Source organism: Peromyscus californicus, unplaced genomic scaffold (assembly GCF_007827085.1).
Source record: "Peromyscus californicus insignis strain IS unplaced genomic scaffold, ASM782708v3 Scaffold_4__1_contigs__length_199733344, whole genome shotgun sequence".
NCBI classification, from domain to species: domain Eukaryota; kingdom Metazoa; phylum Chordata; class Mammalia; order Rodentia; family Cricetidae; genus Peromyscus; species Peromyscus californicus.
The window spans coordinates 14,627,921-14,644,574 of NW_026294562.1; the positions used below are offsets into that span (position 1 = coordinate 14,627,921).

A 16,654-nucleotide genomic window follows, 5' to 3' on the forward strand; every position below is an offset into this window, starting at 1 on the left:
CATCTTTCTGGAGACATCCTTGTAGATACACTCAGAGTGTGTTTCTATGGGGATTCTAAAGCCAGTCCAGTTGACAATTGTTGTAGAATATTATTTCAAGGTGTGTTATTTTTGTTTATGCTCTGGAATATTTGTTTAATGATGCAAAGATGTGTTTTATTAAATAAAATTCAGGGACTGGAGAGATGGCTCAGTGGTTAAGAGCACTAGCTGCTCTTCCAGAGGTCCTGAGTTCAATTCCCAGCACCCATATGGCAGCTCACAACTGTCTGTAACTCCAGTTCCAGGGGATCTGACACCTTCACACTAATGCACATAAAATAAAAGTTAAATAGATTATTTTTTTAAAAAATTCACCTGCAGTTAGGAGGCTGAGTCAGCAACTAGCTGACAGGGAGTGATAGGAAGGAGCCAGGTAAGAAAGGGTTTAATAGCTGGGCAGTGGTGGCGCACGCCTTTAATCCCAGCACTCGGGAGGCAGAGGCAGGAGGATCTCTGTGAGTTCGAGGCCAGCCTGGTCTACAAAGTGAGTTCCAGGAAAGGCGCAAAACTACAGAGAAACCCTGTCTCGAAAAACCAACAAAAAAAAAAAAAAAAAAAAAAAAAAGAAAGGGTTTAATAAGGAGGGGTGAGTAGACACATGAGGACTTTTTGGAGGATGAGAGCAAGGAGAGGTGGTGAGCTACTTGTTATTCAGCCTCTCTGAAGAGTAGAATTCCACCTCAACCTTTGAATCTTGAGTTCTTTAGCGGGAGAGAGGTTGAGTTAAGTTCTCTTCATAGCTTTGCGAGAGTTGGAGCCGGAGGGAACAGATTCCCTCCAGCTACAGCCCTTGCAGTCTAACCACTGCTGATAGCAGTGGAGTTGCAGTTGCTGATTCAGACAGCTGTGGTTTAAAAGGCAGCCACCATTTTAAAAAAGACAACAATTGGCGCCCAGCGTGGGGTGCCAGAATATTTTGGAGGTTTTTGCTCTTTTCTTGGGGGACCCACCACCGAGCTCTCAAATCACTCATGGAGGCTTATTCTTCCTTTTGAATGCCCGGCCTTAGCTTGGCTTCCTTCTTGCCAGCTTTCCTTAACTTAAATTATCCCCATCTACCTTTTGCCTCTGGACTTTTCTTGTTCTCTTATTTCTGTAAGCCTTATTCTTACTCCATGGCTTTCTGGTTGTGTAGCTGGGTAGCTGGCCCCTGACCACCTCCTCCTCTGGCTGCTAGATCTTAGCTCTCTCCTCCCAGTTTACTCCTATATACATTCTCTGCTCGCCAGCTCCACCTATCAAGGCTATTGGCCAGTTCTTTATTAAACCATGAGGTGTTTTACACAGGCACAGTAACACAGCTTCACAGAGTTAAACAAATGCAACATAAACAAAACCTTAAAATATTCTGCTACAGACAATGAAGATTAACCATTACAGTGCTGTTACACAGAATGCTCAGGCAGGTAATTTATTACAATTTGTTTCTCAGTCCTGGAGGTTGGAAATCCAAGGTAAAGCATGGAAGGGTCTCATGCCTGGTAGAGGCCAGTCTCCACCTCCAAGATGGCTCCTTGAATGTTGCCCCCTCTGGAATGTTCCCCCCCATGGCAAAATAGCAAAAAGAAAGAAGTCCCTTGAAGAGCTTGCAGTACCATTGACTCGTCCACACTGTCCTTGTCCTCTAAATACCTCCCGTTCAGTCCCACCTCCTAATACTTTTGTATTGTTGTTATGGTCTGAATGAATGTCTCTCAAAGGTCCCTGTAAATGCTTAGTCCCCAGGGTTGGCAGAAATGGAAAATATTGTAGACATATAAGAGATAGGAACTAATGCGAGGTCATAGGTCACTAGGGACATGCCATCGAAGGGGATTATGATACCCTGCCTTAGTCTCTTCTTGCTTCCTGGCTCAGTATGTGACTTTCACTCTGGCACACACTCTGCTATGACATGCTACTCTCATCACACACTGTAGAGATGGCCTGACCTTGGACTGGAACACCTAGAACTATGAGCCAAAACCCAGCTCTTTATTCCATAAGTAGTCTGAATCAGTGTTTCATTACCGTGATGGAATGCTGCTAGTACAGTTTGGGATATAGTTTCCAACACATGTGACTTGAAGGGTAGAAAATCATTCAAACCACAGAAGCATTATAAGTCATTTGCAGATTTATAGCATTACTCACAATCTTTAATCAGAAGGTGCAGTTTGTCTAGCCATACCTGAATTAAATGGAGGGTGAGCAACCTTTTTCTATTAAGGGACAGAGGGTAAATATTTTCTGTAGAAATGATCTGCCTCACCTCCTCGACACTGCCATTTTAGCACAAAGTGGCCATGGATGATACATGGGACAATCAGGCATGGCTCTGTCCCAATGAAACTCTAAACAGGCTATAGATTGATTTGGTCTGTGGTTTAGATACTGTTTTTGTTTTCTAAATTAACTTTTTGGGGGGATAGGGTCTCACTATATAGCTCTGGCTGACCTCAAACTCACACTGGACCCTCTGGCTCCCCATTGCTGGGATCGAAGGTGTGTGCCACCACATCCAGATTAATTCACTCATTTTAAAGAAGTGGCATGATCAGGAACACTATGTAATTCCTGTACTTAGTAACAGTGATGTTTTAGATCAGCAGAATGGCTGTTCCTGAACACACCGAGAGGAAGATGTCTAAAGTTGGAGAGTTGTTGAACCACTGAGCAATTACAGGGTGTCTTCATTTAGAAGCAAGTATAAAGAGAATGGCAAGCGTATCAGGAGGAAGCCTAGAAAGGTTCTCGTCATGTTACACATGAAGAGGTATTTTTAAATTGCTCCCAACTCACTCATTCTCTCCTTTTAATGTAATTGCCCCAAGTTTAAAAGCTTTCCATTGGAAGGTGGCCAAAAAAGACAATTTTTTAAAAACAAAATTTAATTTGAGTCAAAATTATGTTCCAGTCAGTTAAATAAAGAATATAATGTGAGCTTCTGTGAATGTTACATTGAATGTACCATTTGTACTTAGCTTATGGGCAAAGTTAAGAAAGCTTGGTCCTCACTATTAGAATGTTATCTTCAGGATGGAATAGATTACTAAAATGAAGTTCTGTCAGGCTCCAGCCGTCTCATTACATTCATTAAATTACACGCTAGAGTCTTCTTTCATCAATTTGGCTCACTCTTTAAATGAAGCCTGGGTCTCTCTTCTCAGATCTGCTGTTGGCCTGATAATGTCAGTGGTGCTGCCAGGGCTTTTTATTATCCCTGTGATGTCTGCATAGTGGCAGTGAAGTTTATAAATACCTTTAAATGTCAGATTGAGGAGAAGAGGGCCTGGAGATAGGAACATGGGGAGCAGCCTTTAAAGAGGCGATTCTTGTGTATCTTCAATGGAAACCCAGTGAGCTAAGCAGCCATAATACTTGGCATCTAGTTTCCGAGGTGTCAGCTGCCGCATGCGCAGTTCTTGGTGCTCTCTGTGTTATGGGCCTTGGTCCAGCACGTGTACTCTGGTGCTGCTTGCTACATGTTACAAAACCGTGACTGTCGAAACTGTGGTTGGTCAGAAAGCAGAAAATTTGTTCAAAAGACCAAAGAGAGATCACTCCTCCTATGGAAGGGCAAACTAGAGCACAGGAAATAAATCAGCATTTAACAAATATCTTTTCAGGTAGAGAATAATATCTGGAAAGAGCTGGCCATGATTCCTGTCCTTCAGCTCACATAAAGGAACCTGAAGACAACATGTTGTGTAGCTATCCCAGTGAATATGCGATGTTCTAGCAAGTCCCCAGCTGCTGGATCACTGAAAACAGTCAGGAGCAACAAGAGAGTGGATTCAAAAATCAGGATTCTTTTTAGTACTTATGCAACAGAATGGAATGAAATAAATGTTAAAATACAGCAGTGGGCAGTGTATGTGATGAACATGATGTACACGGTTTGCTGCAAGTTTATGAAACCAGTGGAGCAGCTTCATCTGCAACAAGACATACACGGAGTCTGTCGTCTTGTATAAACACAGCTCAGTGTCTGGGACAAACCAGTAACCCCAACGTTTGGGAGGTAGAGGCAGGAGGATCAGGAGTTCAAACTCACCCTTGCTGTGTATCAAGTTCTGGACTAGACTAGGCTACATTAGATCCTAATAAACAAAACATCAAATATCATACATGGTTTCTTTTGCTGTTTGTTTTAATTTACTTAGTGGTTTTGTTTTTAGACAGGGTCTCTTGTAACCTACCTAGTCTTGAATTCACAGCATAGCTGAGACTGGCCTTGAACTCCTGATCCTCCACCTCCCCAGTGCTGGAGTCACACCAGACTCCACCACACCCAGTTCCTTTTGCCAAAGAAAACTTGACAGATGGGGCTTTGTTTCATTTTTGTCCAGGTTGCTATGACAGGTTAGTGAGGATGCTGTGAGCACACATGCTTTGCTAATGTCGTGTGTGAATGCAGAGTGAGGTTTTTCTGTCAAACATTGTAACAAGTGACAGGTTGTAAACTCAGTGAAAGTCCCCAACGAAAAAAAATTGTCTAGAGCACTCAGTCATTGATTGTCACAAATAGCACATGGTTGTCACTTCCTCTGTCCATGGTATGCAAAGTTGAGTCATGCATGACAGCCATGTGTATGCATGTGAGCGTGCATGCATGTATGTGTGTGTGTGTGTGTGTGTGTGTGTGTGTGTGTGTGTGTGCAATAGACTGCCCTTACCTTTGTCTCCTTGATTCATTCAGTTGAGGGGAGAGGGACTTGAGAGTGGAGAAGCAGCATGCACAAGGAGGTGTCACAAGAGCTAAGGGCCCAGTTGATGTGCAAGTCAGGCGTCTGTGACTGCAGGTCTCCATGCTGAACCTGCCCTAGGCAGGGAGTAAAAATCAAAATGGAGTCTTCAAAAGGGAAGAAGTATGCAGCTGTGTAACTGCCATATTAACATGACAGGATATTATATTGTGTGGAAGACTGAGTTATTCTCAGCACACCGAAGCCTAAAGCAGGGGTAGAGGGTTCAGGGCCATCTGGGGTTACATAGCAAGACCACATTTCAAAAACCAAAGCAATAACAAAATGCTGAGTTGTGTAGCTTCAGATATATTGGAATTACAATAGGCAGACTAGAGCATTGGGTCTTTAATTAGCCACTCTGATTCCAGAAAATGGCCATATCCTATGAGGCAGGCAGCAGAGAGCATAGTATAACCACAGAGTCTCCGCAGTCAGGCACTGCAGAACAGCCTGCAACCTTGTTAACCAGCTGTTTTATTTTGGACAAGTTGTTTGACTTCTCAGTGACACAAGTTTCTCATCTCTGAGATGGAGTTAGCAGAAGGGAGCAGTTGTGAGGCTTTGATGTGCTGGTACATTAGAACACCTGTACACCACACGGTCAGGGTGTGCTGGTACATTAGAAAGTCCGTAGAAGAACACCTGTACACCACACGGTCAGGGTGTGCTGGTATATTATAAAGTCCATAGAAGAACACCTGTACACCACACGGTCAGGGTGTGCTGGTATATTATAAAGTCCGTAGAACACCTGTACACCACACGGTCAGGGTGTGCTGGTATATTAGAAAGTCCGTAGAACACCTGTACACCACACAGTCAGTGTGTGCTGGTATATTAGAAAGTCCATAGAAGAACACCTGTACACCACACGGTCAGGGTGTGCTGGTACATTAGAAAGTCCGTAGAAGAACACCTGTACACCACACGGTCAGGGTGTGCTGGTATATTAGAAAGTCCGTAGAAGAACACCTGTACACCACACGGTCACGGTGTGCTGGTATATTATAAAGTCCGTAGAAGAACACCTGTACACCACACGGTCAGTGTGTGCTGGTATATTAGAAAGTCCGTAGAAGAACACCTGTACACCACACGGTCACGGTGTGCTGGTACATTATAAAGTCCATAGAAGAACACCTGTACACCACACAGTCAGGGTGTGCTGGTATATTATGAAGTCCATAGAAGAACACCTGTACACCACACGGTCAGGGTGTGCTGGTACATTATAAAGTCCATAGAAGAACACCTGTACACCACACGGTCAGGGTGTGCTGGTACATTAGAAAGTCCGTAGAAGAACACCTGTACACCACACGGTCAGGGTGTGCTGGTACATTAGAAAGTCCATAGAAGAACACCTGTACACCACATGGTCAGGGTATGCTGGTACATTAGAAAGTCCGTAGAAGAACACCTGTACACCACACGGTCAGGGTGTGCTGGTATATTATAAAGTCCATAGAAGAACACCTGTACACCACACGGTCACGGTGTGCTGGTATATTAGAAAGTCCATAGAAGAACACCTGTACACCACACGGTCAGGGTGTGCTGGTACATTAGAAAGTCCGTAGAAGAACACCTGTACACCACACGGTCAGGGTGTGCTGGTATATTAGAAAGTCCGTAGAAGAACACCTGTACACCACACGGTCACGGTGTGCTGGTATATTATAAAGTCCGTAGAAGAACACCTGTACACCACACGGTCAGTGTGTGCTGGTATATTAGAAAGTCCGTAGAAGAACACCTGTACACCACACGGTCACGGTGTGCTGGTACATTATAAAGTCCATAGAAGAACACCTGTACACCACACAGTCAGGGTGTGCTGGTATATTATGAAGTCCATAGAAGAACACCTGTACACCACACGGTCAGGGTGTGCTGGTACATTATAAAGTCCATAGAAGAACACCTGTACACCACACGGTCAGGGTGTGCTGGTACATTAGAAAGTCCGTAGAAGAACACCTGTACACCACACGGTCAGGGTGTGCTGGTACATTAGAAAGTCCATAGAAGAACACCTGTACACCACATGGTCAGGGTATGCTGGTACATTAGAAAGTCCGTAGAAGAACACCTGTACACCACACGGTCAGGGTGTGCTGGTATATTATAAAGTCCATAGAAGAACACCTGTACACCACACGGTCACGGTGTGCTGGTATATTAGAAAGTCCGTAGAAGAACACCTGTACACCACACGGTCAGGGTGTGCTGGTATATTATAAAGTCCGTAGAAGAACACCTGTACACCACACGGTCAGGGTTCTTCTTACTTAACTTGGTTCTTATTTGATACGATTTAGAAGTAAGTTAGTGGCAGAGATTATTTCGGGTTGAATGTACGTTAGCTTCTCATCACCGTGAGGTAAAGGTTAAAGATGGAAGGAGAGAGCCCGCACAATGTGAGGGAGAACGCCGGTAGATGGGACAAGGTCTCTGCACCAGTACTAGTACTGCAAAACAATATAAAGTCGACGAATAAGAGGGCTGTGCAGGGCTATGGCCCCCAACTGCTCCTGAGCACGTGGTGCTCAGGGCTGCACAGAGCCCTCTGCACTGGTGGTGCGGGGTGGAAGACACAGTGCAGCCCCCCTGGAACCTGCCCACTTGGCCTCACTCCAGAGTCCTCTCCCTGTGTTCTGCTCTCGGATACTTAGAGCTTATGCTTCTGGGTAGAGGATTTGAAAAGATATGGAGATGTCATGAGATAGAGCACTTCATCAGGAGAACAATGTGCTGGTTACTGTGTCCCCAGCATGGAGGGACACTTGCTTACACCTCTCTTTTCTCCTGGCCCCGACAGACCCAGTTGCTCCAAGCACTGCAAGAGAGCTGAGCGTGACCTCACAGCTTAAGAAATTGCAGGAGACCATTGAGCAGAAAACCAAGATAGAAATTGGGGATGTTATCCGCGTCAGAGGCTACGTGCACATGTTCAGAGAAGAGCGAGAAATCCGTGCCTCCATGTATTGTAAGCACGGGGAGTTTCTGCCAGACGAGCTGCTCTTCTGGGTGTGTGCTCTGTAAACGCTTGTTTAGCTCCAAGTCAGACTTGCAGAAGTTCACATACGATTTCATTCTAATGGGGAAATTATGCCTAGCATGCTGTTTTTAGGAAAACAGCATTTTAAAATTGTATTTTGAAGAATGTTAATTAGAAGTAGATTGGGAAAGAATGAATTATTGACTCTATATAGTTGGTGAGTTTATTTGGACAGCACCACCGTTTCTGAAGTACTTTGAAATTCTAAATGTCAGTCCATTAGGGCAGAGCGTTCCAGTTCTTCAAAAGGATGGAAACGTCTTGAGCACCATTAAGCCCATTAACTTTAATGAAAATAGCTAATTAGAAATAGTCCCGGATCACCCTTTTGCACTGTGCTGGCTGGTCTTCAGTGGAAAATCTCAAAAGCAGCCAGGCATGGGGGATGCATATATTCAATCCAGCACCCAGGAGACAGAGGCAAGCAGATCCCCATGCATTTGAGGCCAGCCTGGTCTACATAATGAATTACAGGTTAGCCAGGGCTACATAGGGAGGCCCTGTCTTAAATAAATACATAGATCTCAAGGGCTGGCCCTGTAGGACATCAGCATAGCACAGAAATTGATGATAACAGCCCTGCCCCACCCCAGATGTGCCTGTCCCACATGAGGATTGCCTTCTCTCTCAAGGGATGGCTGGGAGCTGTTCTGTGACTCTGGACTACTGTCCTGTCAGTGATTTGGATGTGGAAAGAAGTACTCTCAGTGTCTTCTGTGGCATCTTTTCCTGGGGTGTTAGATAAGGTGGACGATCCAGTGTGGAACATTCAAATTGCAAGGATGCTTGAGCTGCCTGTGCTCTACAAGAGAGTGTATGACCAGCCGTTCCGCAACCCAGCCCTGAAGGACGAAGAGGCACCGAGGTAAGTTCCCCGTCACTGCTTCAGAACACAAGGGCAGCAGCGAGTCGAGCAGTAGGAGCCGGATGCTGGTGACAGGATAAATCCACAAATACTCGACTGAGGACTGTGGGGCTCCAGTCCTCTCTGCCTCAGTTCCTCTCCTGTAAAGTGAAGGTGACTGTAGCATAGACGTTCTAGGGTTGTGAAGGAAACACAAGTATATTATAATTAGAGTTTCTAAAGGAGGGGAGCACAGATGAATACTTGCATGGTAGCTGAAACTTTTTCAAATTAGAGGAAATACTCTAACTCACAGATCAGGAAACATGGCAAACCCTGAGGTGAGAACCATGGATAAAACTGCACCAAGGCCTTTCACAGTCAAAATACTGTGCCACGGGTTACCACGACCCTGATCCTGCAGCTCCCACCATAAAACAACAACAAAAACAACTGGGTTGTTCTCAACCAGGACAGATTTTATTCCTATATAGTGGAATAAACAAACAGAGCCTAGGAGGAATATGAATATATAGGCATTGGCTAAAATATGAAATGAGATAAAGAAAATCACTTACCAGTGCCTTCCTGGTGGCTTCTAGCTGGGAGGGCAAAGTGAGGAGGTGCCTTAGTCAGGGTTACTATTGCTGTGTTCAAACACCATGACCAAAGTAACTTGGGGAGGAAAGGGTTTATTTGGCTTACACTTCCACATCACTGTTCATCATTGGAGGAAGTCAGGACAGGAACTCAAACAGGGCAGGAACCTGGAGGCAGGAGCTGATGCAGAGGCCACGGAGGGGTGCTGCTGCTTACAGGCTTGCTTCCCATGGCTTCGTCAGTCTCCTTCCTTGTAGAATGCAGAACCACCAGCCCAGGAGTGGCCACACCCACAAGGACTGAGCCCTCCCCCATCAATCACTAGTTAAGAACATGCTCTACAGGCTTGTCTGCAGCCCAGTCTTAGGGAGGCCTTTTCTCTGCTGGGGTGTTCCCTCTTCTCAAATGACTACAGCTTGTGTCGAGCTGACAGAAAACAAGCCATCACAGGAAGGATACTTTTCATTGGGTTGGGGGCAGAGAAGCCAGAATGGGTAAAGGTGCATGTTCCCCAAGTGTGATGACCTGAGCTCAGATCGCAGCCCTATATTAAAATCTGGGCAGGCTGGTGAGCAAACCTGTAACCCCAGCAGTGTAGGGGTGGAGACAGGAAGGTCACTGGGACTTGCTGTCCATTTCTTTACCTCTAAATTCAATGGGAGATCTGGTCTCATGGGAATAAGGGAGAGAGCAATAAAGCAGGGCACCTGGTGTTTTCCTCTGGCCTCTGCGTGCACACAGTGCACACACATACACACACACACATGCGCACACACATACACATGCACGCATGTGTGCACACGCGTGCGTGCGTGCACACACACACACATCCATCACAGGCACACACATAGCCATCACACACACTTTTTTTTTTGCCATGCTAGAGAATGAACCAGGACCAAACTCATGCTAGGCAAGTGCTCTACTGCTGAGCTATAGCCCTTTAACTTTTTTTAACATGTAAATATATTATGTATACAATCAGTCATATTTTCAAACAGTAGATGTTTATAACACAGAAAGTGGAAATTGTCTCCAACCACTACCGTCCAAAGGTTAGCAGTGTTCCTGGGTTGCCATGGTTCCCTTTAGATGCCTTTATTCTGTGCATACACAGCATGAATTTCACTTAGCTACTTAGTGGGATTTCTTCTCCCCCTCACAGTAATGGTCACCCCTCCATGCTGTTCTTGACCTGTTTTTATACTCTATCCTGAATGGCTGTCAATATGTGCAGTTCACCATAGCCACACGATGGCCCTTTTGTAAAGAAACAAACAAACAAAACCCCCAAACAACAGCAGCAAAAAACAAGCACCAGTGTAGCATGGTGTCTCCTAGCTAGCTCTTGGTTTTATGCACCAAGAGGAGCAGAGGTGATGGTTTCTGCAAGGCGTTTGAAAACTTTGCCCCTGCAGCAATACGGGCACTTTGGATCTCGCCGGCCTCACGTCTTTGTTGAGTGAGAAAATCAAAGAATTCCTCCAGGATAAGAAAGTGCAGACCTTCTACCAGCAGGAACTGGAAATGGTGGAGTCTTTGCAGTCCCTGGCCAGCCAGCCTGTGCTTCACAGCGCCTGCTCGGACCAGGTAAGTGTGGCATGCTCATGGGGGACTCAGCCTGCACCTGAAGGGTGAGGGCATGAGTGACTGGCGGGAAGACTCGAGGGGTGGAATCCAAAAGCAGAGGTCCCGGTTCTAGCATGTGCCATTTCTATTCTGGAAAGGTCACTGACCACTAGGAATTTGAAATGCGGCTGGGTCTGCCCTTGTCCGCCCTTTCCTTAATCACATTGCACTTAATGTCTGAGGAGAAAGCAGCAGGCTGAGGTCACAGCACCTCGCTGTCAGTACTCCCTGAGATGGGCATTTAATCTCGGAGCAGGTAAAGGAGGGTAGGGAGGTAAGAGGAGAGAATCATCCTCCCTCCAAGATGATGATTGGCCAGCAAGGTGATGCCTGAACCAGGGCTTTAATGACTTGATCTTTTCCTTGAAAAGGTTACTCTGCCGTGTTGTAGGAATTCAGATGAAGGCCAAGCTGCATTCAGTCACGTTCATAACTAAAAAGTTCAAGAACTTTCCTGTTGCTCTTGGTGACACCTCTGCCCAGTCTTGCGTTCCTCATGTCCCCAGGCTGGTTTGTTGTTCAGTGTTTCTGTCATATGCAATCAAGACTCACTAGAAATTGTGGGTTTAGGCTTTCCTTGCCTTTCTGTTCTTGGGTTTTTGCTGTTGTGTGTGACTCACGTATTTCCTTTTAACTGTGTAGTCTCAGCTCACAGATCATCTCCTGGCCTCCTCACCCTCTCTGATTGCTGCTTGCCTGTCACTGTCTTCAGAGATCTGTATCTGAATGTCACTTGCGCTGCTGTGTTCTGACCCCATTGTGTGCGGCGCCATGGGTACTCGCCCTCCGTCAGTTACATCCTGGTCTGTGATGTCACTAGCATATCTATTCATCTACCAGAATGTAAGGCCTGTGAGAGCAAAGGACCTTCTGTCTTATTCTTTGCTCTCTACACAGCCTCCAACAGGACTGGAGAAAGCAGACTATAGTTAATGAATGACAGTTTTGTAAAATCCAGATGGTCCCAGAAAGTGACAAGTGTGTTTCCCTCCCATCCTCTCCCCCACCCTGTTCCTGGTCTCTGGGTCAAGCACCATCCTAGTCTCCTGAGCATGTACCTGGCTATATGCTGAGCCCATATTGGCAGTGGTGGTTACAGCCCTTCTTTTCATCCACATGGGAGCACACTGTGGTCTTCTTCGGGAGACCTAGGTCTTCAGTGAGCAGTGCGTCTTTCCATTCATCTTTCCATTCTTTCCTGGTAGAGTCTGCCACCATCTAAACGCTCAGTACCTGTACCCAAGGATGAGTTCACACATACTCAGTCTCCATTCTGCAGCTGTCCTGACATTTTCCAGTCCTCCAATCACCAGCCAGGCTGCTCTGAGTGTCCTATCTCATTCGGCATGCTGCTGGGGGAACAGGTACCATCTCACCACCCCAGCTCCTGCCTGACCCTTGCTTCTTGGATTTGTTCACACGCCTAATTACCTCTTCCTGGCAACAGGCTGTGTGCCCAGTGACCCAGGATTTCATACAGAGATATGAGGGCTAGTGTTTCAGAAAACACTCAGGTGGAGAAGGTCATGGCTGAGAGCTTTGTTCTTTGCCAAGGTTGCCTCTAAACAGCCTTGTCTCTCCAGCTGTCCACTTCCCATTGGCCATATTTCCATTTTATCATTTAGAAGATCCTCAGAGCCAAAGACCCCCTAGGACTTCTGATGGCTCTCACTGTGTGGCCAGTAACTCCCTCCCTCCCTGTCTTCTCTCCCCTTTTCCTTTTAAAACATCTTTTCAATTACATGGTGTGTGTGTGTGTGTGTGTGTGTGTGTGTGTGTGTGTGTGTGTGTGTGTGTGTGTGTGCACATGCACTAACTCGTGCACACACTTGTGCACATGCCACAATGAGTGTGTAGAGGCCTGAGGACAACCTGCAAGACTCCACTCCATCCTTCTGCCATTTGGGGCCCAAGGATCAAGCTCATGTTGTTAGACTTGGCAGCAAATACCTTCATGCTGTTGTTTGTTTCTTTTTCAGGGATGGGAGCCGCCACCCAACCCCCAAATAAATCACACACGAAGGCTTATTATTATTACTTATGAATGCCCAGCCTTAGCTTGGCTTAGTTTCTAGCCAGCTTTACTTAAATTATCCCATCTACCTTTTGCCTCTGGACTTTTCCTTTTCTGTCCCTGTATACCTTTCTCTGTTTCTTACTTCGTGGCTGGCTGTGTAGCTGGGTGGCTGGCCCCTGGAGTCCTCCTCCTTCTCTGGCTCCTCACTAGTTCCCTTCACTCCACTTTTCTCCTTCTATTTATTCTCTGCCCGCCAGCCCCGCCTATCCTTTCTCCTGGCTTGCTATTGGCCAGCTCTTTATTAGACCATCAGGTGTTTTAGACAGGCACAGTAACACAGCTTCACAGAGTTAAACAAATACAACATAAACAAAAGCCACACCCCTTCAAACAATATTCTACTACACCTTCACTTGGAGGCAAGCACCTTTCCCCGCTCAGCATCTCACAGGCCCTCCTTTTCTTTTGAGACATGATCTTGTTCTATAGTCCAGGCTGTCCTGGAACTTGCTATATAACTTAGGCTAGCTTCAAATTCATGGTCCTTCTGCATCAGCCTCTTATGTTTTAGGACTTCATGTATGTGCTACCACGCCCGCTACGAGGAAACATTACTAAGTAGTGAAGCCCACCTTCATGTGGAGCCACGATGCCTACAATGAACTAGGAAGACTTAAGGACCCCCAGTCAGAATGGGCAATGGGGGAGTTGTGGAGTGGTATCTTTTAGAAGAAGCTTAGGGCAGAAAATTGTGCCTGCCCAGTGCTGCGTATTTAAAAAGAAAGGAATCCAATCCGGTGCTGCATTTGTTTTTCTTTGAAAACGATTTCTTCCATCAATTATGAATCAGTCGGTTGAATTGCACTGCTTGGGAGGTCAGTGTCACTCACCTGAATTCCATTTAGCAGCACCCTGGGAGACCGCAGATGCTCACAACGACACAGAAACCCGAGAGCCTTGGGCGGTCCCATTATCACTCACGGAAGCTCAAGTCCCTTTCTCTTTCTTTCTTCTGATTTTTTTTTTTTAAGCATCACCCTTCTTAGCAAATCCAGAAACCTGATAAGCAGATCTTGCAAAACCATTGTTTCTCTGACAGCTGGATGAATGCTGAGTTTGTTTGGGAGTGCAGACTATATATATTTCAGGAAGCCACCCGGTTCCTGCAGGGCCTGAGCCCCAAGACACTGCTTCACTCTGTGAGCAATTTTGGTTTCCTGAATCGCACATGTCTGTCATTGTTCCTTTGAAAATGACAAGCAAAACACAGATCTCAGTCCAGGAAGCTGCTGGCTTTCCAGAAGAGACCCCTGGAGGCCCTGCTCCCAGGACGGAGGTCTTTAAACCAGCCTGGGAAGCACGTCCTGAAGTCACGTGAGGCAAGTGTCTCTGGAAGGATGTTTCCGTGTTGTTTGTAGTTGCCGAGAGCCGATGGAGTCTGCTTTGCCCTCCCTGTCACGGCTGAGCCTCCTTTGCTCCCCTAGGCCTGCATGCCCTCCTCCGGCTATCCCAGCCTCTCAGAGGAGGGAGCTGATGCGCATGTGAGATTGTCCAGCAGTGTGAAGGCAAAGCTGTGAACAGACACATCAAAACTGAGGCACGGAACAGTTAGCAGGTGTGACCCTCCAGAGAGACTTCCGGCAGTGCCTAAATACCGGCCTGCTCAGCGGACACAGGCCTAGAGTGCGCTGACTCAGCACAAGCAAAGCCTGTTGGGTGAATTCATAAACCAGTCAGTCTGGGGAGTTAGTCGTAGGTGATGGAAGATGAAACTTAACTTCTGTTTCCTCCCTGTGCAGGTGGGATCCAAGAGCAGCACCACTTCCAACACAGTTCACAGTGTGTTTAAGAATGCTATACAGCTGCTGCGGGAAAAGGGACTCCTGTTCCAGAAAGATGGTGGCTATGATAAGCTGTACTACGTAAGAGATCTGCAGCTTAAGTTCCTCTTTGTAGTTTCCATTACATACACATTGCTACTTAGGAACGCCTACCTACTTGTTTCTAAAATAATCTTCAGGAGGCGTAGAAGTCAGAAGTGCATGTTAGCTTTTACCTCTTCGAAATCTAACTCTTACCACTGGTTTTGTGAAACAGTCTTGAGCTGTAGCCCAGGTTGGCCTTGAACTCATAACCTTCTGCCTCCATCTCTCCAGTGCTGGGATTGTAGGCATGTGCCACTACACCCGACCCATGCAGCCTCTTGAAACCTAGTATCCTTCTAAATATTTATTTGTGCATTGACAGATGAATAATTTAGAAATATGTTCCTATGGCTTTTTTGTTTTATTTTTTGAAAAAGCAATCATCTTCTAACTCAGAAATCCTTATCCTCAGCAGCACTGGTCAGATGAGAGTCAGGGACTCTCCTGCACACTGTAGAGTGCGTACCAGCATCCCTGGCCTTACCCACTCAGCACCAAGCATCTCCCATGTTTGGACAACCAAAACCGGCCTTAGGCATTACGAGATGTCCCACTGCTGCAGTAACACGCGGCACCTCTTTTGGAACCGTGGTCCACCCCCATCACCCTGGCACGCCAGTACCTGTGAATCTACCCCGCTCTTCCTGATACCCTTGGTTCTGCACTATGAGTATTCACCAGGACTTTCTAGCCATTCTTTTTTGACAAACACTAGGGTGTTGTGTGACTTTTGTTATCACAAATAGTGTTGCCTGGCCTAGCTCCGTGGCTGTCTCTGTGAATTCAGTCAGAATTCCCACGACTGACCCAGGAAGGAGAGCGTTTTCGGGTGGCACCTCCGGTCAGCCTCCCTGAAGGCCTTGCCTCCCCACAGAGAACGGGCATGGCTGCTCGTTTGCCTCGTTCTTTTGAAGTTAAAAGTTTGCCTCTTGCTGCCTACCTTTGATATTGGAGGCACTATGCTAGGCCTCCTGGAACCACCCATGTCCTCTGCAGAGGTGGCTGAAGGGGAACCTCCTGGAGACAGGCTGGAGGGCCTCACTGCTGTCAGACTCACTAGGGGTTTCCTCAGCAGGGCATTTCCTCTTCCTTTGTTTCAGTGGGAGGGGTTTTCCACTGTGTTGAGTAACTTGTGGGGGAGGCAGTCTGCTCTTACAGGAGTGCTGTCCACCCAAGGATGGGAGGACATGGCGGCTGGCCGTTGTCAAGCCAAGCAGGGAAGCTCAGCTGGAGTCCTCTTGGACACTTGTGCCTCCTTGCTCTCTGGGGTGGCCTCTCTGAGGGTCTGTAGAGAGCAGCCCTCCCTGTGAAGCAGCAGGAGCCAGGGCAGCTGCCCAGGCGAGGTGTGGCAGGGCTGGGCACTTCCTCCTGTGAATCACCGTGAGCTGGAAGGGTAGTCAAACAGGAACAGATCCCGTGTCCCCTTCTGTGACTGACCCTCCCCTTCCACTCACGCCTGATTTGTGCGTTTCCTTTCTCCTGAGGCCCTGCTGGACATAGTTATCATAGCAGTACCCACACTTCTGTCTGCCCGCACACTCTTTTCACACTAACCTCCTCAGTTAAAAGTCATCCCGTGGCCTGCTCTGTAAGTCAGGTCTCACAGGCGTCCGTCCGTGGGCTTCTCTACCGCCCAGGGCTTGAGCTGTCACAGGCTGGACTCTTCCTCCCCCCTTTTATATGCTGTTTCCGTCCTTCCTCGCCACTCCCCTCCTACCTTCTTCCCCTCCCTCCCTCCCTCCCCCGCCTTCCCTTTGTCTTCCCTCCTCCCTCTTCCTCTTTCCTTCCTTCCCTTTTGCCCCCCCC

General features: G+C 46.9%; 1 protein-coding gene across 4 annotated transcripts in view; it reads left to right on the plus strand.

Moving 5' to 3' along the window:
- Stn1 (STN1 subunit of CST complex) overlaps nt 1-16,654 on the plus strand; it is a 40,441-nt gene that overhangs the window by 16,350 nt on the left and 7,437 nt on the right. For all 4 annotated transcript variants that reach the window (XM_052763453.1, XM_052763452.1, XM_052763454.1 and 1 more), the window contains 4 exons: nt 7,594-7,761; nt 8,575-8,698; nt 10,696-10,867; nt 14,723-14,845. In XM_052763453.1, the coding sequence (XP_052619413.1) occupies nt 7,594-7,761; nt 8,575-8,698; nt 10,696-10,867; nt 14,723-14,845 (587 nt within the window). The remainder of the gene's footprint in view (nt 1-7,593; nt 7,762-8,574; nt 8,699-10,695; nt 10,868-14,722; nt 14,846-16,654) is intronic.